Source organism: Ranitomeya variabilis, chromosome 1 (assembly GCF_051348905.1).
Source record: "Ranitomeya variabilis isolate aRanVar5 chromosome 1, aRanVar5.hap1, whole genome shotgun sequence".
NCBI lineage: Eukaryota > Metazoa > Chordata > Amphibia > Anura > Dendrobatidae > Ranitomeya > Ranitomeya variabilis.
The window spans coordinates 1,080,437,585-1,080,463,687 of record NC_135232.1 but is presented as its reverse complement, the minus strand read 5'-3'; the positions used below and the strand labels follow the sequence as shown (position 1 = coordinate 1,080,463,687).

Below are 26,103 nucleotides of genomic sequence, written 5' to 3'. Positions count from 1 at the left end.
TGAACATGCACTACTACTTGGAGCTTATGAGCGTTTCTTTTTCTCTATTATAGTTTATGTCTGGCTGGGTTCTGGTTTCTGTGGTGCCATCCACTACTGGTTCACTTTGTCATATCCCTATTTTACTTCTTTGTTGTTGGTATATTGTTTTCAATAAACTTTTTGCTATTTTAATACTTATTGTGGTGTCTAGTTTCTATATGATTATCTACTAATTTCTGGCACTTTTAGTGATTTTCTCTGCATCACCATTTGACCCTCTTGGGGTGCAGGCCTTGTGTTTCTGATTAATCCCCTATATACAGTATACACCCCGTGCACTCCCCTGTATACAGTACACCCCATGTACTCCCCTGTATACAGTATACACCCCGTGTACTCCCCTGTATACAGTACACCCCATGTACTCCCCTGTATACAGTATACACCCCCGTGTACTCCCCTGTATACAGTATACACCCCGTGTACTCCCCTATATACAGTATACACCCCGTGCACTCCCCTGTATACAGTCTACACCCAGTGTACTCCCCTATATACAGTATACACCAAATGTACTAGCCCTGTATACATTATACACCCGGTGTACTCCCCTATATACAGTATAGACCCAGTGTATTCCCATGTATACAGTATACACCCGTCCTCCCCTGTATAGAGTATACACCCGGTGTACTCCCCTGTATACAGTATACACCCCATGTACTAGCCCTGTATACAGTATACACCCGGTGTACTCCCCTGTATACAGTATACACCCCATGTACTAGCCCTGTATACAGTATACACCCGGTGTACTCCCCTGTATACAGTATACACCCCATGTACTAGCCCTGAATACAGTATACTCCCAGTGTACTCCCCTGTATACAGTATACACCCCATGTACTAGCCCTGTATACACCCGGTGTACACCCCTGTATACAGTATAGACCCAGTGTATTCCCCTGTATACAGTATATACCCGTCCTCCCCTGTATACAGTATACACCCAGTGTACTCCCCTGTACACAGTATACACCCCATGTACTAGCCCTGTATACACCCGGTGTACACCCCTGTATACAGTATACACCCCATGTACTAGCCCTGTATACATTATACACCCGGTGTACTCCCCTGTATACAGTATAGACCCAGTGTATTCCCCTGTATACAGTATATACCCGTCCTCCCCTGTATACAGTATAAACCCAGTGCACTCCCCTGTATGTCGTATACACCCCACGTACTCCTGTATACACCCCGTGTATTCCCCTGTATGTCGTATACACCTGTCCTCCGCTGTATACACCCCGTGTACTCCCCTGTATGTCGTATAGACCCAGTGTATTCCCCTGTATACAGTATACACCCCATGTACTAGCCCTGTATACACCCGGTGTACACCCCTGTATACAGTATACACCCCATGTACTAGCCCTGTATACATTATACACCCGGTGTACTCCCCTGTATACAGTATAGACCCAGTGTATTCCCCTGTATACAGTATATACCCGTCCTCCCCTGTATACAGTATACACCCAGTGTACTCCCCTGTACACAGTATACACCCCATGTACTAGCCCTGTATACACCCGGTGTACACCCCTGTATACAGTATACACCCCATGTACTAGCCCTGTATACATTATACACCCGGTGTACTCCCCTGTATACAGTATAGACCCAGTGTATTCCCCTGTATACAGTATATACCCGTCCTCCCCTGTATACAGTATAAACCCAGTGCACTCCCCTGTATGTTGTATACACCCCACGTACTCCTGTATACACCCCGTGTATTCCCCTGTATGTCGTATACACCTGTCCTCCGCTGTATACACCCCGTGTACTCCCCTGTATGTCGTATAGACCCAGTGTATTCCCCTGTATACAGTATACACCCCATGTACTAGCCCTGTATACACCCGGTGTACACCCCTGTATACAGTATACACCCCATGTACTAGCCCTGTATACATTATACACCCGGTGTACTCCCCTGTATACAGTATAGACCCAGTGTATTCCCCTGTATACAGTATATACCCGTCCTCCCCTGTATACAGTATACACCCAGTGTACTCCCCTGTACACAGTATACACCCCATGTACTAGCCCTGTATACACCCGGTGTACACCCCTGTATACAGTATACACCCCATGTACTAGCCCTGTATACATTATACACCCGGTGTACTCCCCTGTATATAGACCCAGTGTATTCCCCTGTATACAGTATGTACCCGTCCTCCCCTGTATACAGTATAAACCCAGTGCACTCCCCTGTATGTCGTATACACCCCACATACTCCTGTATACACCCCGTGTATTCCCCTGTATGTCGTATACACCTGTCCTCCGCTGTATACACCCCGTGTACTCCCCTGTATGTCGTATAGACCCAGTGTATTCCCCTGTATACAGTATACACCCCATGTACTAGCCCTGTATACACCCGGTGTACACCCCTGTATACAGTATACACCCCATGTACTAGCCCTGTATACATTATACACCCGGTGTACTCCCCTGTATACAGTATAGACCCAGTGTATTCCCCTGTATACAGTATATACCCGTCCTCCCTTGTATACAGTACAAACCCAGTGCACTCCCCTGTATGTCGTATACACCCCACGTACTCCCCTGTATACACCCCGTGTACTCCCCTGTATGTCGTATAGACCCAGTGTATTCCCCTGTATACAGTATACGCCCCTTGTACTCCCCTATATACAGTATACACCCCGTGTACTCCCCTGTATACAGTATACACCCCTTGTACTCCCCTATATACAGTATACAGGTCCTTCTCAAAAAATTAGCATATAGTGTTAAATTTCATTATTTACCATAATGTAATGATTACAATTAAACTTTCATATATTATAGATTCATTATCCACCAACTGAAATTTGTCAGGTCTTTTATTGTTTTAATACTGATGATTTTGGCATACAACTCCTGATAACCCAAAAAACCTGTCTCAATAAATTAGCATATTTCACCCGTCCAATCAAATAAAAGTGTTTTTTAATAACAAACAAAAAAACCATCAAATAATAATGTTCAGTTATGCACTCAATACTTGGTCGGGAATCCTTTGGCAGAAATGACTGCTTCAATGCGGCGTGGCATGGAGGCAATCAGCCTGTGACACTGCTGAGATGTTATGGAGGCCCAGGATGCTTCAATAGCGGCCTTAAGCTCATCCAGAGTGTTGGGTCTTGCGTCTCTCAACTTTCTCTTCACAATATCCCACAGATTCTCTATGGGGTTCAGGTCAGGAGAGTTGGCAGGCCAATTGAGCACAGTAATACCATGGTCAGTAAACCATTTACCAGTGGTTTTGGCACTGTGAGCAGGTGCCAGGTCGTGCTGAAAAATGAAATCTTCATCTCCATAAAGCATTTCAGCCGATGGAAGCATGAAGTGCTCCAAAATCTCCTGATAGCTAGCTGCATTGACCCTGCCCTTGATGAAACACAGTGGACCAACACCAGCAGCTGACATGGCACCCCACACCATCACTGACTGTGGGTACTTGACACTGGACTTCAGGCATTTTGGCATTTCCTTCTCCCCAGTCTTCCTCCAGACTCTGGCACCTTGATTTCCGAATGACATGCAAAATTTGCTTTCATCAGAAAAAAGTACTTGGGACCACTTAGCAACAGTCCAGTGCTGCTTCTCTGTAGCCCAGGTCAGGCGCTTCTGCCGCTGTTTATGGTTCAAAAGTGGCTTTACCTGGGGAATGCGGCACCTGTAGCCCATTTCCTGCACACGCCTGTGCACGGTGGCTCTGGATGTTTCCACACCAGACTCAGTCCACTGCTTCCTCAGGTTCCCCAAGGTCTGGAATCGGTCCTTCTCCACAATCTTCCTCAGGGTCCGGTCACCTCTTCTCGTTGTACAGCGTTTTCTGCCACATTGTTTCCTTCCAACAGACTTACCATTGAGGTGCCTTGATACAGCACTCTGGGAACAGCCTATTTGTTGAGAAATTTCTTTCTGGGTCTTACCCTCTTGCTTGAGGGTGTCAATGATGGCCTTCTTGACATCTGTCAGGTCGCTAGTCTTACCCATGATGGGGGTTTTGAGTAATGAACCAGGCAGGGAGTTTTTAAAAGCCTCAGGTATCTTTTGCATGTGTTTAGAGTTAATTAGTTGATTCAGAAGATTAGGGTAATAGGTCGTTTAGAGAACCTTTTCTTGATATGCTAATTTATTGAGACAGATTTTTTGGGTTATCAGGAGTTGTAGGCCAAAATCATCAGTATTAAAACAATAAAAGACCTGACAAATTTCAGTTGGTGGATAATGAATCTATAATATATGAAAGTTTAATTGTAATCATTACATTATGGTAAATAATGAAATTTAACACTATATGCTAATTTTTTGAGAAGGACCTGTACACCCCGTGTACTCCCCTGTATACACCCCTGTCCTCCGCTGTACACACCCCGTGTACTCCCCTGTATACACCCCTGTCCTCCGCTGTACACACCCCGTGTATTCCCCTGTATACACCCGTCCTCCCCTGTACACACCCCGTGCACTCCCCTGTATGCAGTATACACCCCGTGTACTCCCCTGTATGCAGTATACACCCCGTGTACTCCCCTGTACACACCCCGTGTATTCCCCTGTATACACCCGTCCTCCGCTGTACACACCCCGTGTACTCGCTCTCTCCCCGCAGCACATCTCCCTCCCTCTCTCTCACACTCGGTCACACATTTTGCGCCGTGGGAACAGGGGCGGGGCGTCCTGGTAGCGGCGTCCACTGTCCTGGTAGCGGCGTCTGGTGGGCGTGGTTAGGTACATAGGGGTGGTGCTTGGGGGCGTACTACCAAACAACAGCCTGCTTCTCGCGAGGTTTGGAGTTTTGGCGAGAGTTTGTGGAAGATGGCGCCTGTTGTGACAGGGTAAGTCTGGGGAGTCGGGGCGGCTGGTAGGGGGAGTTTGTGGGCTGGAGGGAGCTGGGCTCAGGGGAAGTGTGTGCGGGCTCGGCTCGCTGGGCAGGGGGAGGCTCCGGGCCCGGGCTGCACGGCGGCGGTAGTTAGCGGCTGTAGGGGCTCCGGACCAGGGCTCGCTGGTGGCTGTGCGCTCCGTCTCCTGTGTCTGCCGGGGAAACGAGTCTTTGTCTGTCCGGCCGTGTGCGGAGAGGCCGGTGCTGCAGAGAACCCGGGTCCGGAGACATGTGGCCGGCCCTCCTGCTGGGATTTCTGCGGCCGGCGGTGCCCTGCTCGCCCTGTGCCCCCGGTGGGGGTGCCCTGCTCGCCCTGTGCCCCCGGTGGGGGTGCCCTGCTCGCCCTGTGCCCCCGGTGGGGGTGCCCTGCTCGCCCTGTGCCCCCGGTGGGGGTGCCCTGCTCGCCCTGTGCCCCCGGTGGGGGTGCCCTGCTCGCCCTGTGCCCCCGGTGGGGGTGCCCTGCTCGCCCTGTGCCCCCGGTGGGGGTGCCCTGCTCGCCCTGTGCCCCCGGTGGGGGTGCCCTGCTCGCCCTGTGCCCACCCTACAGTGCTCTGCCCTCCTGGAATCTCTGCTTCTGTCCAGTGCCCGGCTCTCCTGAGATGAGGCCGTCCAGTGCCCGGTTCGCCCGCCGTCCAGAGTCCCGGCAGGGCTGCTTGTATCGCAGTGGGGGCTATGCTCAGTGTGACCGGAGACCACCTGACCAAGGGCCACTGGAGGTTTCTTCCAGATCTGTGTGCAGAAAACACAGCGCCTCCAGCTAGTTCTGCAGGACCCCAGTGATGTAGAGGCTGAGGGTCTGTTATCCGCAAGGTGACGTTCACTTTGCGGATTTTTTTCTTGCAGACTTGTCCCTTTGGATGTGTAAGGTAACTGTAGAAGGAGACACCAGCAGAAGTTTTGAAGAGCTGGGTAATAACTGGTCGCAGATGTCTTACCGCCGGCCTCTGTGCTGAGCGCCTGAATGGGCGTTTGTTATCCCTTTTATGCCCTTTGCAGGATGGCGTGTCAGGTTGGATGCTCGACCGCTGCTGCTTCATCCACCTGCTGTACGGCTCCGGAGAAAGGTGAGAGCAGCCATAGCCATGTGCCCTGCTGCTCCTTTCTTACAGGATGAGTTCCCCATTCTGTTGATCAGTGCAGGTCACTGTTCTCGGACCCCCACGATCTGTAGGTCATCCTGTGGAAAGTTGGTAATTTGTTTTCACCAAACATGCCTTTAAAAATTAAAATAAACAAAAAAAGCAATGCTTATGGACAGAACTTACGCGTGTGTGTGCATAGAGGGCTCCTAACATAAACCTGCTCTATACATGACCGGTACCATTTAGATTGTGAGCCTCATCGGGGCCGGCGATAGTAATGTCTGCAAACTCTAAAGCGCTGCGAATATGTTAGCACTGTGTAAAAAATAAAGATTATTATTATTACCAGCTGTGTTAAACAGCCGGCATCCAGTTTTAACAGCCGCGACCTGAGCTCGGTCTGATCGCTGCTGTGTAACAACTTCATTGCCCCTCAGTCTCTGACAGCAGCAGATAAATGGCTCAGTTGCCCTTGTGCATCGGCCCTCATTCTCCCCCCTCCTTTCTTATTATGTGGGGTGTCAGAGGGTTGCTATAGGAGTCGGGGGTCTGCTACATCCCACATCCCCCTTTAGGTATCCTTTGATTTCCGGCCTGGTAATTGGACGTCCTATTTACAATGTGCAGTACAAGTGTACAAATGCTTGCAGCCTGCAGTGCCTTATGGAGACAAAATTGTTTAAAAAAATGCCTATTAAAAGAAAAAAAAAACTGCCATCCTTTTCGCAATTAAAAGGCTAAGAAATCAAATGGACTCTTATTTCCATATCCGTACTATGACCAACATGGTTTTCAAGCCTTAAAGGGAACCTGTCACCAGATTTGGCGGATATAAGATATGGCCACCACCTTTCAGGGATTACCTACAGCATTCTATAATTCTGTATATCTGCCCCCGGTCTGACCTGTAAGAGAAGAAAAATAACTTTTGGGTGTCGTAGGTCTGGGTCTGGCGCTTCCCATCTTATGATCGCCGCCCTCCTGTTGCTTCATGGTCCCTGGCATCGCACTCCTGCACAGGCGTACTTGTCTGCCATGTTGAGGGCAGAGCAAAGTACTGCGGTGCGCAGGCGCTGGGAAAGGTCCGAGAGGCCCAGTGCCTGCACACTGTGGGAATTTACTCTGCGCTCAACAGGGCAGAGAAGTACGCCTACGCAGGAGAACAATTTCAGGGAGCTATGAATCAAGCAGGAGAGCGGCGTCACAAGAAGATGGGAGGTGCCGGACACCGACCTGGGGTGGGGGGGCGTATAATAACTTATTTTTCTTATCTTGCAGGTCGGACTGGGGGCAGATTTATATACATTATAGAATGCAGAGTATCAGCCCTGAAAGGCAGTGGCCGCATCTTATGGCGGCCAAAACAGCTGACAGGTTCCCTTTAATTGGCAGGATGTGAATGTGAAATCCACAGCGCGGGTCAGTTTCTGTAATACTGTTGATGTATATGCTTACATATCTGTACAGTATACAGTGACATGTAAAAGTTTGGGCACCCCTTGTCAAAATTACTGTTATCGTGCACAGTTAAGCAAGTTGAAGATGAGCTGATCTCTGAAAGGCCTAAAGTTACAGATGACACATTTCCTTTGTATTTTAGGCAAAAAAAAATGTATTTTCATCTTTTACATTTTTAGAAATTACAAAAAGGAAAATGGGAAGATGCCAAAGTTTGTGCACCCTGCATGGTTATTACCTAGTATCAAACCTTTTGGAAAGTAGCACAGCTTGTAAACACTTTTTGTAGCCAGGCAAGAGTCTTTCAATTCTTGTTTGAGGGATTTTCTTCCATTCTTCCTTGGAAAATTCTTCCAGTTCTGTGAGATTCCTGGGTCATCTTGCTTGCACTGCTATTCTCAGGTCTAGACACAGATTTTCAATGATTTTCATATCAGGGGAGTGTGAGGGCCATTGTAAAAGCTTCAGCTTGCACCTTTTTGAGGTGGTCTATTGTGGATTTTGATGTGTTTAGGATCATTATCCATCTAGAAGCTTTTTACAGATGTTCTATGTTTACATCAAGAATTTAACATTTCATCAAATTCATTCTTCCCTCTACCCATTAAATTTTACTTAAGCAATTGACTGCAACACAACCCCAAAGCATGATTGATCCACCCCCATGCAAAATGGTTGACGAGATGTTCTTTTCCTGAAATTCTGTGCCCTGTTTTTTCTGCACTTACCTTTAATCATTGTGGCCAAAGATAATTATTTTGACCTCATTGGTCCACAGGACTTGTTTCCAAAATGTATCAAGCATGTTTAGATGTTCTTTTGCATACTTCTAATGCTGAATTTTATGGTGAGGACGCAGAATAGGTTTTCTTCTGATGACTCTAACATGAAGGCGATGTCTGTGCTGGTGTCTCTGAACAGTAGAACAAAGTACCACAGCTGCATAATCTTTCTAAAGGTATTTTGGAATCAAGCAGGGGTTTTGATTTGCCTCTCTAGCAATCCTACAAGCCGCTCTCACTGAAATCTTGCTTGGTCTTCAAGACCTTGTCTTGGCCTCCACTGTTCCTGTTAACTGCCATTTCTTAGTTGCATTTGGAACTGAGGAAACTGCAACTTGTAACCTCTTTGCAATCTTCTTTTAGCCTTCTCCAGCTTTGTGGGCCTTCACCATTTTCATTTTCAGAGTTCTAGACAGCTGCTTAGAAGAACCCATGACTGCTGTTTTTTGGTACTAGGTTAGAGGAGGCTGGTTTTTATAAAGCTGGTAAATTTGCATCACCTGGCCTTTCCTAAAGATGACCGTGAACAAGCCATAACCCTAAGGGGCTACTTAAGGTCTGAAACCTTGGTCAAAGTTATCTGAGCAGAGACCTCTCCAAGGGTTCCAACACTTTTACATCAGCACATTTTTCCTATTTGTAATTTTTAAAATGAAATTATATATATATATATATATATATATATATATATATATATATATATATATATATATATATATATATATATATATATATATATATATATATACATACACACACACACACACACACACACACACACACACACACACACACACACACACACACACACACACACACACACACACACACACACACACACACACACACTACAGACCAAAAGTTTGGACACACCTCATTTAAAGATTTTTCTGTATTTTCATGACTATGAAAATTGTACATTCACACTGGAAGGCATCAAAACTATAAATTAACACATGTGGAATTATATACTTTAACAAAAAAGTGTGAAACATCTGAAATTGTCTTGTATTCTAGGTTCCTCAAAGTAGCCACCTTTTGCTTTGGTGACTGCTTTGCACACTCTTGGCATTCTCTTGATGAGCTTCTAGAGGTAGTCACCGGAAATGGTCTTCCAACAATCTTGAAGGAGTTCCCAGAGATGCTTAGCACTTGTTGGCCCTTTTGCCTTCACTCTGCGGTCCAGCTCACCCCAAACCATCTCGATTGGGTTCAGGTCTGGTGACTGTGGAGGCCAGGTCATCTGGTGTAGCCCCCATCACTCTCCTTCTTGGTCAAATAGCCCTTACACAGCCTGGAGGTGTGTTTGGGGTCATTGTCCTGTTGAAATATAAATAATGGTCCAACTAAACGCAAACCGGATGGAATAGCATGCCACTGCAAGATGCTGTGGTAGCCATGCTGGTTCAGTATGAATAAATCCCCAGCAGTGTCACCAGCAAAGCACCCCCGCACCATCACACCTCCTCCATGCTTCACGGTGGGAACCAGGCATGTAGAGTCCATACGTTAACCTTTTCTGCGTCACACTAAGACACGGAAAGAAAGAAACCAAAGATCTCAAATTTGGACTCATCAGACCAAAGCACAGATTTCCACTGGTCTAATGTCCATTCCTTGTGTTCTTTAGCCCAAACAAGTCTCTTCTGCTAGTTGCCTGTCCTTAGCAGTGGTTTCCTAGCAGCTATTTTACCATGAAGGCCTGCTGCACAAAGTCTCCTCTTAACAGTTGTTGTAGAGATGTGTCTGCTGCTAGAACTCTGTGTGGCATTGACCTGGTCTCTAATCTGAGCTGCTGTTAGGCTAAGTGCACACGTCGCAGACTTGCCGCGGAAATTTCCACGGCAATTCTGCAACTCCTGCCACGGGTATATCGCATGCAGAATTGGCATGCATATTCCTGCTAAAAACTAGCGTATTGCAAGCATAATTAGCTTTCCAAGCGATCTGTAGCATCGCTTGGAAAACTGATTGACAGGTTGGTCACACTTGTCAAACATAGTGTTTGACAAGTGTGACCAACTTTTTACTATTGATGCTGCCTATGCAGCATCAATAGTAAAAGATATAATGTTAAAAATAATTAAAAAAAAAATTGTTATTCTCACCCTCCGAAGGCAGCCAATCTCCTCAGCGGCTTCTGTTCCTATAGATGCTTTGTGTGCAGGACCTGCGATGACGTCATGGTCACGTGATCGCGACGTCATCACGGTCACGTGACCGCGACCTCATCGCAGGTCCTTCACACAAAGCATCCATGGGAACGGAAGCGGCTGCGTGCACCGCTGAGAGGCGGGAAGACTCCGGAGGCCATCAGAAAGTGAGTATATCACTATTATTTATTTTAATTCTTTTTTTTTTTTTTTTTTTTTTTTTTAAACAATTATATGGTGCCCAGTCTGTGGAGGAGAGTCTCCTCTCCTCCACCCTGGGTACCAACCGCACATGATCTGCTTACTTCCCGCATGGTGGGCATAGCCCCATGCGGGAAGTAAGCAGATCAATGCATTCCTAGGTGTGCAGAATCCCCGTGATTCCGCAAATTTAATGAACATGCTGCGTTTTTTTCTGGAATGCGATTCCGCCCAGGAAAACAACGCATCATGTGCACAAAAAATGCGGATTGCATTCTATTAAATAGGATGCTTAATGTGAGCGGTTTTTTTCGCTGTTTTATAGCGAAAAACCGTGAAAAACCTGCAATGTGTGCACACAGCCTTAACCTGCGATTTCTGAGGCTGGTGACTCGGATAAACTTATCCTCAGAAGCAGAGGTGACTCTTGGTCTTCCTTTCCTGGGCCGGTTCTCATGTGAGCCAGTTTCTTTGTAGCGCTTGATGGTTTTTTCCACTGCACTTGGGGACACTTTCAAAGTTTTCCCAATTTTTCGGACAGACTGACCTTCATTTCTTAAAGTAATGATGGCCACTCGTTTTTCTTTACTTGGCTCCATTTTTCTTGCCATAATACAAATTCTAAGGCCGGAGTCGCACTACAGCGAGATACGTCCGAGTCTCGCAGGTTAAAACCAAGCTCTGGCACCGGCACTCCGGAGCGGAGTGTGCGGCTCCATGTATTGCTCTGCGGCTGCACGCTCCGCTCTGGAGTGCCAGTGCCAGAGCTTGGTTTTAACCTGCGAGACTCGGCCGTATCTCGCTGTGTGTGATCCCGGCCTTACAGTCTATTCAGTAGGACTATCAGCTGTGTATCCACCAGACTTCTGCACAACACAACTGATGGTCCCAACACCATTTATAAGGCAAGAAATCCCACTTATTAAACCTGACAGGGCACACCTGTGATGTGAAAACCATTCCCGGTGACTACCTCTTGAAGCTCATCAAGAGAATGCCAAGAGTGTGCAAAGCAGTCATCAAAGCAAAAGGTGGCTACTTTGAAGAACCTAGAATATAAGATATAATTTCAGATGTTTCAGTACATAATTCCACCTGTGTTAATTCATAATATATGTATAATGTATGTGTTTGTTGTTGTTGTTTTTTATTTTTTTTTTTGTGTGTGTGCCTAAAATTAAGGAACTGTCATCTATTAACTTTATTCCTTTTAGAGATCGTTTCATCTTCATGTTAATTAACTGTTCACAATAACAATGATTTTGACCAGGGGCGCCCAAACTTTACATTCCACTGTCAGTGTGGTATGAACAGAGCCCACCTTGAGTCCCATTTACACAGGCCTATTTCAGGTCGGTGTCAATTGCTGATCGACTGTTTAATGCTCTAGTGACCAAACCATATTTTTCTTATGGCATATGGCAATAATTCTGGAATGTTTCCACACATCCACCTTCTTTTTTTCTTTTATGAGACAATTATACTTTATGATGGTAATTTTAGGTCATCGTGTTCTGCGTTTTTGTCAAATGTCCTTTTATTTTGTTGATTTTTTTTTAAAACCTTTTTTTCCTCAAGGAAAATTTCCCAACTGTTTTTTTTTTTTTTCTTTTTAGGGACCTATTCAATTCTGAAGTGACTTTGGGGGATTGATATATTGGAACAACCCCCCCCCCCCCCCCCAAAAAAAAAAAAAAAAACATTTTAATAATTGACCACTTAGCATATCCAGACCTGCTGGCAGGTCAGGTGGTTTATTAACCCATCAGGTGCTTTTCATGGATCAATGCAAAGTGGCATTTGCAGGGAAAAGAAAATGGCCCACTGCCCTCACATCCTCTATGGGAGGAGGGGATTGGGCTGTACAGCAGCTTGCCACCACTTAGAATGGAAGGATGGGGCATGCTAAATCCAACATGTCCAATCCTTCTTTCCCCCTGACGTCTGCATGCATTTAGATGGTCTGCCGATATTCAGTAAATATTTTTTTTTCTTTATCCGTGTAACTAGTTAGTTTTTTTTTCTCCCCGTCACCAGATGGGTGTGATGAAGAACACAATGGTCCTTTATTCTTCTGATAATGCGGCGATCTGATGCGTGCACCTGCTTTGTGTAGTCAAAATAGCAGAAATGACGGGCGCTTTGTATGGCGATGTGATGAGCAGGTTCTGCCGTACGCTTCCTCTGATCACAGGCAGCAAAGGAAGAAGCTGCTCGCCGTCCCCGTATAATTATAGTGCGGCTGAATGCGGCTTCTGTGTAGGAGCGTCCATAAACCCCGTGTTTACTGCCGGCACAGTTATTAGCCTGGGTGGACGTCAGTTTACTGTCCAGGCTCGCAGCGTGCTGCTCTACCTCCTGCTGCTGACTTGTCTGCTGTATGGACATTACGTGTCGTGGCTGCTACATCTACTGCCTGTAACCCACAGTAAGGATGTCACTGGAGATACGTCCTGATCCTGTGCTTCAGTGTCGGCGTAAATGGGGCTTAATTTGAGCTCTGTATCCAGCCACAATGTAAGGGTGCGTTCACACTCCCATCTCTGGACACTGCCATCTCTGCTGTGCTGGCGGACCCCCACGCGGATTAGTGGCCAATTAGGTGACATGCGTTTTTGCCTTTTTTTTGGCATGTCACACTTTGTCTTTTGTTCCCTGATACTTGGCTATTGGCAAAACTTTATTGATACTATCATTTGTTGATTTTTTTTTTTTTTTCTTCTTTTTTTTACCTATTGATTTTCTGCCTCTAATACATATCTATGGGGAAAATCCAAACCCGAAACTGAGTACCCGCAAGGGAAATTAACATGTCGCGGGGTCAGAAAACACACCAGAAGTCAGTTTCCACAGTGTTTAAAAAAAAAAACCCGACAAACCTCTTGGCATTAGATTTCTATAATCTCATCAAATTATTTTTTGCTTTGTGAAAATATGCAGGATGAAATACTCATGTCGGGAGCATACCGGTATAAGGGAGGTCCACTACAACCCCTTCTCAATTGCTAGATTTCCTCATATAAATAAGAAGTGGCTATACTCGCCTCCGGCGCCCTTACAGCGATGATGGTATTGGCTTTTTTGTGCTCGCATGTTATATCTTGTGAACCCTGCAGCTAATCAGCGGCTGCTTGCTTCATGCCAAACTGACATCTGGAGGAAGTCCGAGAACAGCAGCAGAGATCTTCTAGGTGTCTGTTCTGTGTGAAGGAAGTGTGAGGCAAGCGGACACTAACTGGTCACAGGGCTCATGTAGCATAATAGTGTCATGTGAGCCCAGGGAGAGCAAGTGCTGACATCTCTGGAGCTGCATCCCCGGCGTCGGCCGGCTGGCCCCCATCCCCGGCGTTGGCCCTATTGTTATGGCTATGTCCTTTTTTAAGGATCGCTCCTTGTAGCACTGGAAGTAGTACCGGACAGTATGGCTTCCGTGGCTGTACTTGCGGCAGAAAATCACGCAACGTTCTGGTGAAGTTGTAGTAGACTTGTCGGACTGTTATTTCTACATAGAACTTGTATTTGGATGCGGGATTCCTCCACAGCTGGTGGTGATGGGCTGGACATGTAGGGTAGTCCTGTGTCAGACGCCCCGTGATGTGTGCATGCTGTACTGTACAATATTAATGGCTTCTGTTTAATGCCATGGCCACAATTGTGGGGAAAACTGCCAGACAATAAAGCCTGCTGTGCATACGTAAATCAGTAATGGTGCCATACTCTGCCTTCCCATTCCCAGCGCCTTTCTGTGGAGGTTTTGTGTGAGAGTGCAGGCATGTTCCCCTTATCAGGGCTGAGATAGGACATCTGATCAATGGTGTTGTTGTGCGGCCCACCTGCTGGATTCCCACAGTGGTAAGCCAAGCAGTGACCACGAGCTCTCGTCATTATCCCGCATGATAAAGGCTTGTGGTTTTCTGAGCATTGCACTCATTTCCAGCAATATAGTAAATGCATTAGGTGTGAGTGGCCTTACTGTGTAGGTGACTGTAACCAGACATGGTCAGGGGGTCTCGTGCTTACTCATGTGGTCTCCTGTGTACGGTGCCCCTATAGTCCGGGCAGTGCCGCCTTTCTGTGGGAAGTGTATAGAGGCCAAAGGCGGAGACCGTCAGGGTTGTCTCCTTCTTATGCCCATAGATGTCCCTGTATTCTGCTGCATTGAGGCCACCCCTAAAATCATCACACATCTAATTACTGGCATGTTCCCATGCATCATTTTTTTTCCCCCCTACACCCAAAGCCTGCTCTTTTAGCATTAAAACCGCTGCTGTATTTAAAATGCCCATTTTTCAGCATTTTTGCAGCGTCTTTAACTGTTTTTGTGTGTTTCCTTTTTTTGGGTGCTGATTACTTGTCCTTTTGCCTACAGTACATTTTAAGTTATGGTAGTTTTATTAATCTGATCTCGCAGCTTTTGCTAGTACTGTAAAAAGCAGCTTTTTAGTTTCATAACTGCAGCAAAAATCGCTGCGTGTGAACAGAATCTTAGACCTTGTTCACGTTATTTTTTTTTTTTCCCTGTGCATTTTTGCAGCAGAAGTGTTTTACAGTCATAGCGAAGTGAGTGAGGTTTCTGAAATCTTATGTACATGCTGCTTATTTTTGCTTGTTTTTTTATTTTTTTTGCAGATTTGAACCTTCAAAGCGTTTTTTTCCTGTTGACACTATAGTATTTGCAACAGGGTTTTTTTTTTTTTTTGCTGCAAATGCCAAACGTGCATGTAATCTTCCACGTTAGATCCTGCATCACTGTTCTTTTTATCGTAGCCCTTGACGCGTCTGAGCTGTCAGGCTGTGTCCTTTATTGTAGACCTGGACAAGTCTGAGCTGTCGGGCTGTGTCCTATATCGTAGGCCTGGACACGTCTGAGCTGTCGGGCTGTGTCCTATATCGTAGACCTGGACACGTCTGAGCTGTCGGGCTGTGTCCTTTATTGTAGACCTGGACACGTCTGAGCTGTCGGGCTGTGTCCTATATCGTAGGCCTGGACACGTCTGAGCTGTCGGGCTGTGTCCTTTATTGTAGACCTGGACACGTCTGAGCTGTCGGGCTGTGTCCTATATCGTAGGCCTGGACACGTCTGAGCTGTCGGGCTGTGTCCTATATCGTAGGCCTGGACACGTCTGAGCTGTCGGGCTGTGTCCTTTATTGTAGACCTGGACACGTCTGAGCTGTCGGGCTGTGTCCTATATCGTAGGCCTGGACACGTCTGAGCTGTCGGGCTGTGTCCTATATCGTAGGCCTGGACACGTCTGAGCTGTCGGGCTGTGTCCTATATCGTAGGCCTGGACACGTCTGAGCTGTCGGGCTGTGTCCTTTATTGTAGACCTGGACACGTCTGAGCTGTCGGGCTGTGTCCTTTATTGTAGACCTGGACACGTCTGAGCTCTAGGGCCGTGTCCTTTATTGTAGACCTGGGCACGTCTGAGCTATAGGGCCGTGTCCTTTATTGTAGACCTGGACACGTCTGAGCTGTCAGGCTGTGTCCTATATCATAGGCCTGGACATGTCTGAGCTGTAGGGCTGTGTCCTTTACTGTAGGCCTGTACACGTCTGAGCTGTCGGGCTGTGTCCTTTATTGTAGACCTGGACACGTCTGAGCTGTCGGGCTGTGTCCTTTATTGTAGACCTGGACACGTCTGAGCTCTAGGGCCGTGTCCTGTATTGTAGACCTGGACACGTCTGAGCTCTAGGGCCGTGTCCTTTATTGTAGACCTGGACACGTCTGAGCTGTCGGGCTGTGTCCTTTATTGTAGACCTGGACACGTCTGAGCTCTAGGGCCGTGTCCTGTATTGTAGACCTGGACACGTCTGAGCTATAGGGCCGTGTCCTTTATTGTAGACCTGGACACGTCTGAGCTCTAGGGCCGTGTCCTGTATTGTAGACCTGGACACGTCTGAGCTATAGGGCCGTGTCCTTTATTGTAGACCTGGACACGTCTGAGCTCTTGTTAATAAGCAATTGCTGCAGTTCTCCCCTAATGTCATGCTGTGCCTAGATATGTACGCACGCACGATTTGGATGTCTGTAGGAATTTTTCCCATTCATTCATAAGAGCATTTGTGAGGTCAGACACAGATGATGGAGGAGATGTCGGGCTCACAATTTATTTTGTAGATCGTCATAATGATGTAAGATGGGGTGGAGGCCCGTTCTCTGTGCTGCCCCTTTCATGCCTGTATGGACCTTGTGCACTTGGCGCAGTCATGGAGGACAGAAAAGGGCCTCCTCCAAACTGTTCCTACAAGGATGGAAGCTATAATTGTCCATAATGTCCTGTATGCTGCAGCATTAAAGGGAATCTGTCATCACGTGTGACCTCTGTAAACTATTAGTATGAGCATACGGGCTATAGACAGCTCCCTGTATGTCTCATCAGATGTCTTGTTGTGAATAAATCCTCTTTTATGACTTTATATAAATGACCTCTTTAGTCTCTGGGGAGGACACTGCCTGGAGATCACTCTGCCTCCAGAGCTTATGATACTTGAAGGGGACCTGTGTGATGGCCGCTCTCCTGATCTCACTGTACCTGACACATCTGCAGCTTCCATCTCACAGGCAGCCAATGTAGACCTAGTGTTACAATACAGCAGGGCTGAGCGGGAAGCCAGGGGCCGGAGGTTATACAGGTGGGGCTGAATGAGACATTCAATGATCAGGATGTGTATCCGAATACTTATGTCCATGTAGTGTGCGTAATATATACAAGATAATTTTTGCAAAAGGTTCTGTCTCCTGGGAGTGCAGCCTTATTTGTAGACAACAGAAGTGCAGTGTGCACCCCTGATCGATGGGGATGATTATACACAGATCCCTATTTTTTTTGTTGTTGTTGTTCATCTTACAGAATTAACATGAAAAGTTTTGTGTTTTTTTTTTTTGGTGTATTATAGCTGCAAGTATATCTAAACAAAAGCACAAAAGTAATCAGATAATGTAACAAATGTATGAAATCAAATGCAAATATAAAGACACAGAATGGGCACATGATTAACAATATCATGAACTACACGATTTGTGGAGAAAAAAGGGGGTTTCCTTATTGTCAAGAGAATCACACAGCTGAAAAGACAATAAATGAATATATTCTCGGGGACATCGTGATATGTACAATGATACAATAAAGTGCTATAATGATACAGTAAAGGCTGAAAACATAAAGTGGTGGGCACACAATAAGGTCCTGTGACCATCAGGTATCAGAAAATTGTGCAAATTGTGGTCTGCAGAGGATAAAAATCAGAGGAGTCGGGGGAGGGAGGAAAACGGAGCGGTCAGATAGCCGCCATACCTGGTTTGTGCAAGAGGGTGGAAAACAAAGATGGCATGTGGCAATAATTCTGGAATGTTTCCACACATCCACCTTCTTTTTTTCTTTTATGAGACAATTATACTTTGATGGTAATTTTAGGTCATCGTGTTCTGCGTTTTTGTCAAATGTCCTTTTATTTTGTTGATTTTTTTTTTTTTTTTTTAAACCTTTTTTTACCTCAAGGAAAACTTCCCAACTGTTTTTTTTTTTTTTTTAGGGACCTATTCAATTCTGAAGTGACTTTGGGGGATTGATATATTGGATCACCCCCCCAAAAAAATAAATAAATAAATAAAATAAAAAAAACATTTTAAAAACATGACCACTTAGCATATCCAGACCTGCTGTCAGGTCAGGTGGTTTATTAACCCATCAGTTGCTTTTCATGGATCAATTCAAAGTGGCATTTGCAGGGAAAAGAAAATGGCCCACTGCCCTCACATCCTCTATGGGAGGAGGGGATTGGGCTGTACAGCAGCTTGCTACCACTTAGAATGGAAGGCTGGGGCATGCTAAATCCAACATGTCCAATCCTTCTTTCCCCCTGACGTCTGCATGCATTCAGATGGTCTGCCGATATTCAGTAAATATTTTTTTTTTCTTTCAGTGTAACTAGTTAGTTTTTTTTTTCTCCCCGTCACCAGATGGGTGTGATGAAGAACACAATGGTCCTTTATTCTTCTGATAATGTGGCGATCTGATGCGTGCACCTGCTTTGTGTAGTCAAAATAGCAGAAATGACGGGCGCTTTGTATGGCGATGTGATGAGCAGGTTCTGCCGTACGCTTCCTCTGATCACAGGCAGCAAAGGAAGAAGCTGCTCGCCGTCCCCGTATAATTATAGTGCGGCTGAATGCGGCTTCTGTGTAGGAGCGTCCATAAACCCCGTGTTTACTGCCGGCACCGTTATTAGCCTGGGTGGACGTCAGTTTACTGTCCAGGCTCGCAGCGTGCTGAGCTACCTGCTGCTGACTTGTCTGCTGTATGGACTTTACGTGTCGTGGCTGCTACATCTACTGCCTGTAACCCACAGTAAGGATGTCACTGGAGATACGTCCTGATCCTGTGCTTCAGTGTCGGCGTAAATGGGGCTTAATTTGAGCTCTGTATCCAGCCACAATGTAAGGGTGCGTTCACACTCCCATCTCTGGACACTGCCATCTCTGCTGTGCTGGCGGACCCCCACGCGGATTAGTGGCCAATTAGGTGACATGCGTTTTTGCCTTTTTTTTTGGCATGTCACACTTTGTCTTTTGTTCCCTGATATTTGGCTATTGGCAAAACTTTATTGATACTATCATTTGTTGATTATCAGTGTTTTTTTTTCTTCTTTTTTTTTACCTATTGATTTTCTGCCTGTAATGCATATCTATGGGGAAAATCCAAACCCAAAACTGAGTACCCGCAAGGGAAATTAACATGTCACGGGGTCAGAAAACACACCAGAAGTCAGTTTTCACAGTGTTTAAAAAAAAATAAAAAACCCGACAAACCTCTTGGCATTAGATTTCTATAATCTCATCAAGTTTTTTTTTTTTTTTGGTTTGTGAAAATATGCAGGATGAAATACACATGTCGGGAACATACCGGTATAAGGGAGGTCCACTACAACCCCTTCTCAATTGCTAGATTTCCTCACATAAATAAGAAGTGGCTATACTCGCCTCCGGCGCCCTTACAGCGATGATGGTATTGGCTTTTTTGTGCTCGCATGTTATATCTTGTGAACCCTGCAGCTAATCAGCGGCTGCTTGCTTCATGCCAAACTGACATCTGGAGGAAGTCCGAGAACAGCAGCAAAGATCTTCTAGGTGTCTGTTCTGTGTGAGGCAAGCGGACACTAACTGGTCACAGGGCTCATGTAGCATAATAGTGTCATGTGAGCCCAGGGAGAGCAAGTGCTGACATCTCTGGAGCTGCATCCCCGGCGTCGGACGGCTGGCCCCCATCCCCTGCGTCGGCCCTATTCTTATGGCTATGTCCCTTTTTAAGGATCGCTCCTTGTAGCACTGGAAGTAGTACCGGACAGTATGGCTTCCGTGGCTGTACTTGCGGCAGAAAATCAGCTCTGCGGCAGCCATTCACGCAACGTTCTGGTGAAGTTGTAGTAGACTTGTCGGACTGTTATCTCTACATAGAACTTGTATTTGGATGCGGGATTCCTCCACAGCCGGTGGTGATGGGCTGGACATGTAGGGTAGTCCTGTGTCAGACGCCCCGTGATGTGTGCATGCTGTACTGTACAATATTAATGGTTTCTGTTTAATGCCATGGCCACAATTGTGGGGAAAACTGCCAGACAATAAAGCCTGCTGTGCATACGTAAATCAGTAATGGTGCCATGCTCTGCCTTCCCATTCCCAGCGCCTTTCTGTGGAGGTTTTGTGTGAGAGTGCAGGCATGTTCCCCTTATCAGGGCTGAGATAGGACATCTGATCAATGGTGTTGTTGTGCGGCCCACCTGCTGGATTCCCACAGTGGTAAGCCAAGCAGTGACCACGAGCTCTCGTCATTATCCCGCATGATAAAGGCTTGTGGTATTCTGAGCATTGCACTCATTTCCAGCAATATAGTAAATGCATTAGGTGTGAGTGGCCTTACTGTGTAGGTGACTGTAACCAGACATGGTCAGGGGGTCTCGTGCTTACTCATGTGGTCTCCTGTGTACGGTGCCCCTATAGTCCGGGCAGTGCCGCCTTTCTGTGGGAAGTGTATAGAGGCCAAAGGCGGAGACCGTCAGGGTTGTCTCCTTCTTATGCCCATAGATGTCCCTGTATTCTGCTGCATTGAGGCCACCCCTAAAATCATCACACATCTAATTACTGGCATGTTCCCATGCATCATTTTTTTTCCCCCCTACACCCAAAGCCTGCTCTTTTAGCATTAAAACCGCTGCTGTATTTAAAATGCCCATTTTTCAGCATTTTTGCAGCGTCTTTAACTGTTTTTGTGTGTTTCCTTTTTTTGGGTGCTGATTACTTGTCCTTTTGCCTACAGTACATTTTAAGTTATGGTAGTTTTATTAATCTGATCTCGCAGCTTTTGCTAGTACTGTAAAAAGCAGCTTTTTAGTTTCATAACTGCAGCAAAAATCGCTGCGTGTGAACAGAATCTTAGACCTTGTTCACGTTATTTTTTTTTTTTCCCTGTGCATTTTTGCAGCAGAAGTGTTTTACAGTCATAGCGAAGTGAGTGAGGTTTCTGAAATCTTATGTACATGCTGCTTATTTTTGCTTGTTTTTTTATTTTTTTTGCAGATTTGAACCTTCAAAGCGTTTTTTTCCTGTTGACACTATAGTATTTGCAACAGGGTTTTTTTTTTTTTTTGCTGCAAATGCCAAACGTGCATGTAATCTTCCACGTTAGATCCTGCATCACTGTTCTTTTTATCGTAGCCCTTGACGCGTCTGAGCTGTCAGGCTGTGTCCTTTATTGTAGACCTGGACAAGTCTGAGCTGTCGGGCTGTGTCCTATATCGTAGGCCTGGACACGTCTGAGCTGTCGGGCTGTGTCCTATATCGTAGACCTGGACACGTCTGAGCTGTCGGGCTGTGTCCTTTATTGTAGACCTGGACACGTCTGAGCTGTCGGGCTGTGTCCTATATCGTAGGCCTGGACACGTCTGAGCTGTCGGGCTGTGTCCTTTATTGTAGACCTGGACACGTCTGAGCTGTCGGGCTGTGTCCTATATCGTAGGCCTGGACACGTCTGAGCTGTCGGGCTGTGTCCTATATCGTAGGCCTGGACACGTCTGAGCTGTCGGGCTGTGTCCTTTATTGTAGACCTGGACACGTCTGAGCTGTCGGGCTGTGTCCTATATCGTAGGCCTGGACACGTCTGAGCTGTCGGGCTGTGTCCTATATCGTAGGCCTGGACACGTCTGAGCTGTCGGGCTGTGTCCTATATCGTAGGCCTGGACACGTCTGAGCTGTCGGGCTGTGTCCTTTATTGTAGACCTGGACACGTCTGAGCTGTCGGGCTGTGTCCTTTATTGTAGACCTGGACACGTCTGAGCTCTAGGGCCGTGTCCTTTATTGTAGACCTGGGCACGTCTGAGCTATAGGGCCGTGTCCTTTATTGTAGACCTGGACACGTCTGAGCTGTCAGGCTGTGTCCTATATCATAGGCCTGGACATGTCTGAGCTGTAGGGCTGTGTCCTTTACTGTAGGCCTGTACACGTCTGAGCTGTCGGGCTGTGTCCTTTATTGTAGACCTGGACACGTCTGAGCTGTCGGGCTGTGTCCTTTATTGTAGACCTGGACACGTCTGAGCTCTAGGGCCGTGTCCTGTATTGTAGACCTGGACACGTCTGAGCTCTAGGGCCGTGTCCTTTATTGTAGACCTGGACACGTCTGAGCTGTCGGGCTGTGTCCTTTATTGTAGACCTGGACACGTCTGAGCTCTAGGGCCGTGTCCTGTATTGTAGACCTGGACACGTCTGAGCTATAGGGCCGTGTCCTTTATTGTAGACCTGGACACGTCTGAGCTCTAGGGCCGTGTCCTGTATTGTAGACCTGGACACGTCTGAGCTATAGGGCCGTGTCCTTTATTGTAGACCTGGACACGTCTGAGCTCTTGTTAATAAGCAATTGCTGCAGTTCTCCCCTAATGTCATGCTGTGCCTAGATATGTACGCACGCACGATTTGGATGTCTGTAGGAATTTTTCCCATTCATTCATAAGAGCATTTGTGAGGTCAGACACAGATGATGGAGGAGATGTCGGGCTCACAATTTATTTTGTAGATCGTCATAATGATGTAAGATGGGGTGGAGGCCCGTTCTCTGTGCTGCCCCTTTCATGCCTGTATGGACCTTGTGCACTTGGCGCAGTCATGGAGGACAGAAAAGGGCCTCCTCCAAACTGTTCCTACAAGGATGGAAGCTATAATTGTCCATAATGTCCTGTATGCTGCAGCATTAAAGGGAATCTGTCATCACGTGTGACCTCTGTAAACTATTAGTATGAGCATACGGGCTATAGACAGCTCCCTGTATGTCTCATCAGATGTCTTGTTGTGAATAAATCCTCTTTTATGACTTTATATAAATGACCTCTTTAGTCTCTGGGGAGGACACTGCCTGGAGATCACTCTGCCTCCAGAGCTTATGATACTTGAAGGGGACCTGTGTGATGGCCGCTCTCCTGATCTCACTGTACCTGACACATCTGCAGCTTCCATCTCACAGGCAGCCAATGTAGACCTAGTGTTACAATACAGCAGGGCTGAGCGGGAAGCCAGGGGCCGGAGGTTATACAGGTGGGGCTGAATGAGACATTCAATGATCAGGATGTGTATCCGAATACTTATGTCCATGTAGTGTGCGTAATATATACAAGATAATTTTTGCAAAAGGTTCTGTCTCCTGGGAGTGCAGCCTTATTTGTAGACAACAGAAGTGCAGTGTGCACCCCTGATCGATGGGGATGATTATACACAGATCCCTATTTTTTTTGTTGTTGTTGTTCATCTTACAGAATTAACATGAAAAGTTTTGTGTTTTTTTTTTTTGGTGTATTATAGCTGCAAGTATATCTAAACAAAAGCACAAAAGTAATCAGATAATGTAACAAATGTATGAAATCAAATGCAAATATAAAGACACAGAATGGGCACATGATTAACAATATCATGAACTACACGATTTGTGGAGAAAAAAGGGGGTTTCCTTATTGTCAAGAGAATCACACAGCTGAAAAGACAATAAATGAATATATTCTCGGGGACATCGTGATATGTACAATGATACAATAAAGTGCTATAATGATACAGTAAAGGCTGAAAACATAAAGTGGTGGGCACACAATAAGGTCCTGTGACCATCAGGTATCAGAAAATTGTGCAAATTGTGGTCTGCAGAGGATAAAAATCAGAGGAGTCGGGGGAGGGAGGAAAACGGAGCGGTCAGATAGCCGCCATACCTGGTTTGTGCAAGAGGGTGGAAAACAAAGATGGTGCGACATAAAGAAAGTCTAGAGTCAGAAACGGTCACAGTATAACAGTAATTACCGCAATGCAGGAGGTGGGAACCAGGACGGCCCAGACGGTGGTGGCAGGGTGCCACGTGCTTGTACAGGGCGACTCCAATAGTAAGGACTTTGTGGCATTCAGCACAGGTGACATCATGAAGTTGTAAAGCCGTCTCTTTCTCTGAGACTTTTTCAAGGTCTCCGGACCCAACGGAAAAATTGAGCCGGTACTTTCACTTGGGCAATAATGGCATCCACCCCAGATTGACTATTCAGACATTGTGTGTAGAAAGCTATGTCTCTCCCCCCACCCCCCCCAAAAAAAAAACCCCATTAGTATATGAAAGATAAAGGGAATTGCTTTCTAAATGGTAGTGTCATCAGGAAAAAACGTAAATTCAGCTAATAAAAAAACCCGTGCCACAACATAAGATTTGCTTGGAAAACGTGCTTTTGTTTATTCAATAAGTAATTCAACGTTTCAGCCATAATTCAGCCTTTATCAAGGTTATCTAAACAAAAGCACAAAAGTAATCAGATAGTGTAACAAATGTATGAAATCAAATATAGACACAGAATTGACACATGATTAACAATATGCTCATTTTGAGCTTTGTTTTCCCATGCTTTGTTCTTACACTATGTATGCATTCTATACCTTGGTGCTTATTTTTCAGGTCTTTCTGGTGCGTAGTAGCGCTGCTGTTCTATGTCATGTACAGTCCGTCTCCTCTGTCCTGCGCTGGACACGGACTTCTCGCGCATGCGTCCGCATGGTTAGTTCCCTCTCCACCCAATATATTTAATTTGTGCATGCCCCTGGGGCACATAGACCCTTCCGCCCACCTCATCTGCTATTGCACACACAGCGCCTGCGCGGCCCCCTCACCAGAGCGTTCCTCCGCTGTCTGGCATCTCTCCCTAATGCCTTACTATTGGAGTCGCCCTGTACAAGCACGTGGCACCCTGCCACCACCGTCTGGGTCCGTCCTGGTTCCCACCCACCACTTGCATTGCGTTATTACTGTTATACTGTGACCGTTCCTGACTCTAGACTTTCTTTATGTCGCACAATCTTTGTTTTCCACCCTCTTGCACAAACCAGGTATGGCGGCTATCTGACCGGTGTGTTTTCCTCCCTCCCGGCTCCTCTGATTTTTATCCTCTGCAGACCACCTTTTACACACTTCTCTCTGATACCTGATGGTCACAGGACCTTATTGTTTGCTCACCGCTTTGTAGTTTCAGCCTTTTACAGTATCATTATTGTACAAGTCGGGATGTCCCCGAGAATATATTCATTTATTGTCTTTTCAACTGTGTGATTCACTTGACAATAAGGAAACCCCCTTTTTACTCTGCAAATCGTGTAGTTCATGATCTTCTTAATCGTATGTCGATTCTGTCTCTTTATATTTATTTGATTTCATACATTTGTTATATTATCTGATTACTTTTGGGCTTTTATTTAGATATCCTTGATAAAGGCCAAATTATGGCCGAAACGTTGTGTCCTGTTACTCATTGAATAACTAAACACACATTTTGCAAGCGAATTCTGCTTTGTGCCACAGGTTTTTTTTTATTAGCTGAATTTAGTTTTTTCCTGACTTCACTGCTATTTAGAAAGCATTCCCTGTTATCTTTCGTATATAGCTGCCGGTATGTTTGGTGCTGCAGCCACAAGGTGGCGCACCCTGATAGACCAGCGTCACCGTGCTACTTGTGATCTAGGTCCTAGGGTCGGAATAGGAATGTGTAAGAGATTAGGACATTTATGAGTTAATAGCGGGCGGCCTTCATCAGGACCACTAGCCACAAGGCCAGTGATTGCCCAGTATCTGACATGACTGTGCATTACTGGAATCCCACTGGTTTCATTGACTATTTATAAGGAAACTACACAGTAATTGCCCCCGAATCGCAGCCCACTGGCGGTAGCACCTTTACTAGGATCCATTAGAGAACCCTTGAAAAGCCAACTTTACAGGACGTGCGAGCAGGTCTGTGCATAATGTCTATATGTGGCGGGCTCTACAGCTCAGTAGTGGGAGCTGGGCCTATTAGTCCGCACGCTGTTTTGCCGGCCGCACCTCTTATTGCCCCTGTTTGATCTGTTGCGGACCCTCATGTCACAGGGAGGTGGCGTTCTGAACCCCAACACACAGGGATTTGCA

General features: G+C 46.1%; 1 protein-coding gene across 1 annotated transcript in view; it reads left to right on the top strand.

Annotated features, from left to right (window-relative positions):
- Positions 1–4,725: 4,725 nt before the first annotated feature.
- Positions 4,726–26,103, top strand: part of RBPJ (recombination signal binding protein for immunoglobulin kappa J region) — an 89,743-nt gene continuing 68,365 nt past the window's right edge. The window contains exon 1 of the mRNA XM_077279940.1: positions 4,726–4,919. Within this exon, the coding sequence (XP_077136055.1) occupies positions 4,900–4,919 (20 nt within the window). The 5' untranslated portion in view covers positions 4,726–4,899. The remainder of the gene's footprint in view (positions 4,920–26,103) is intronic.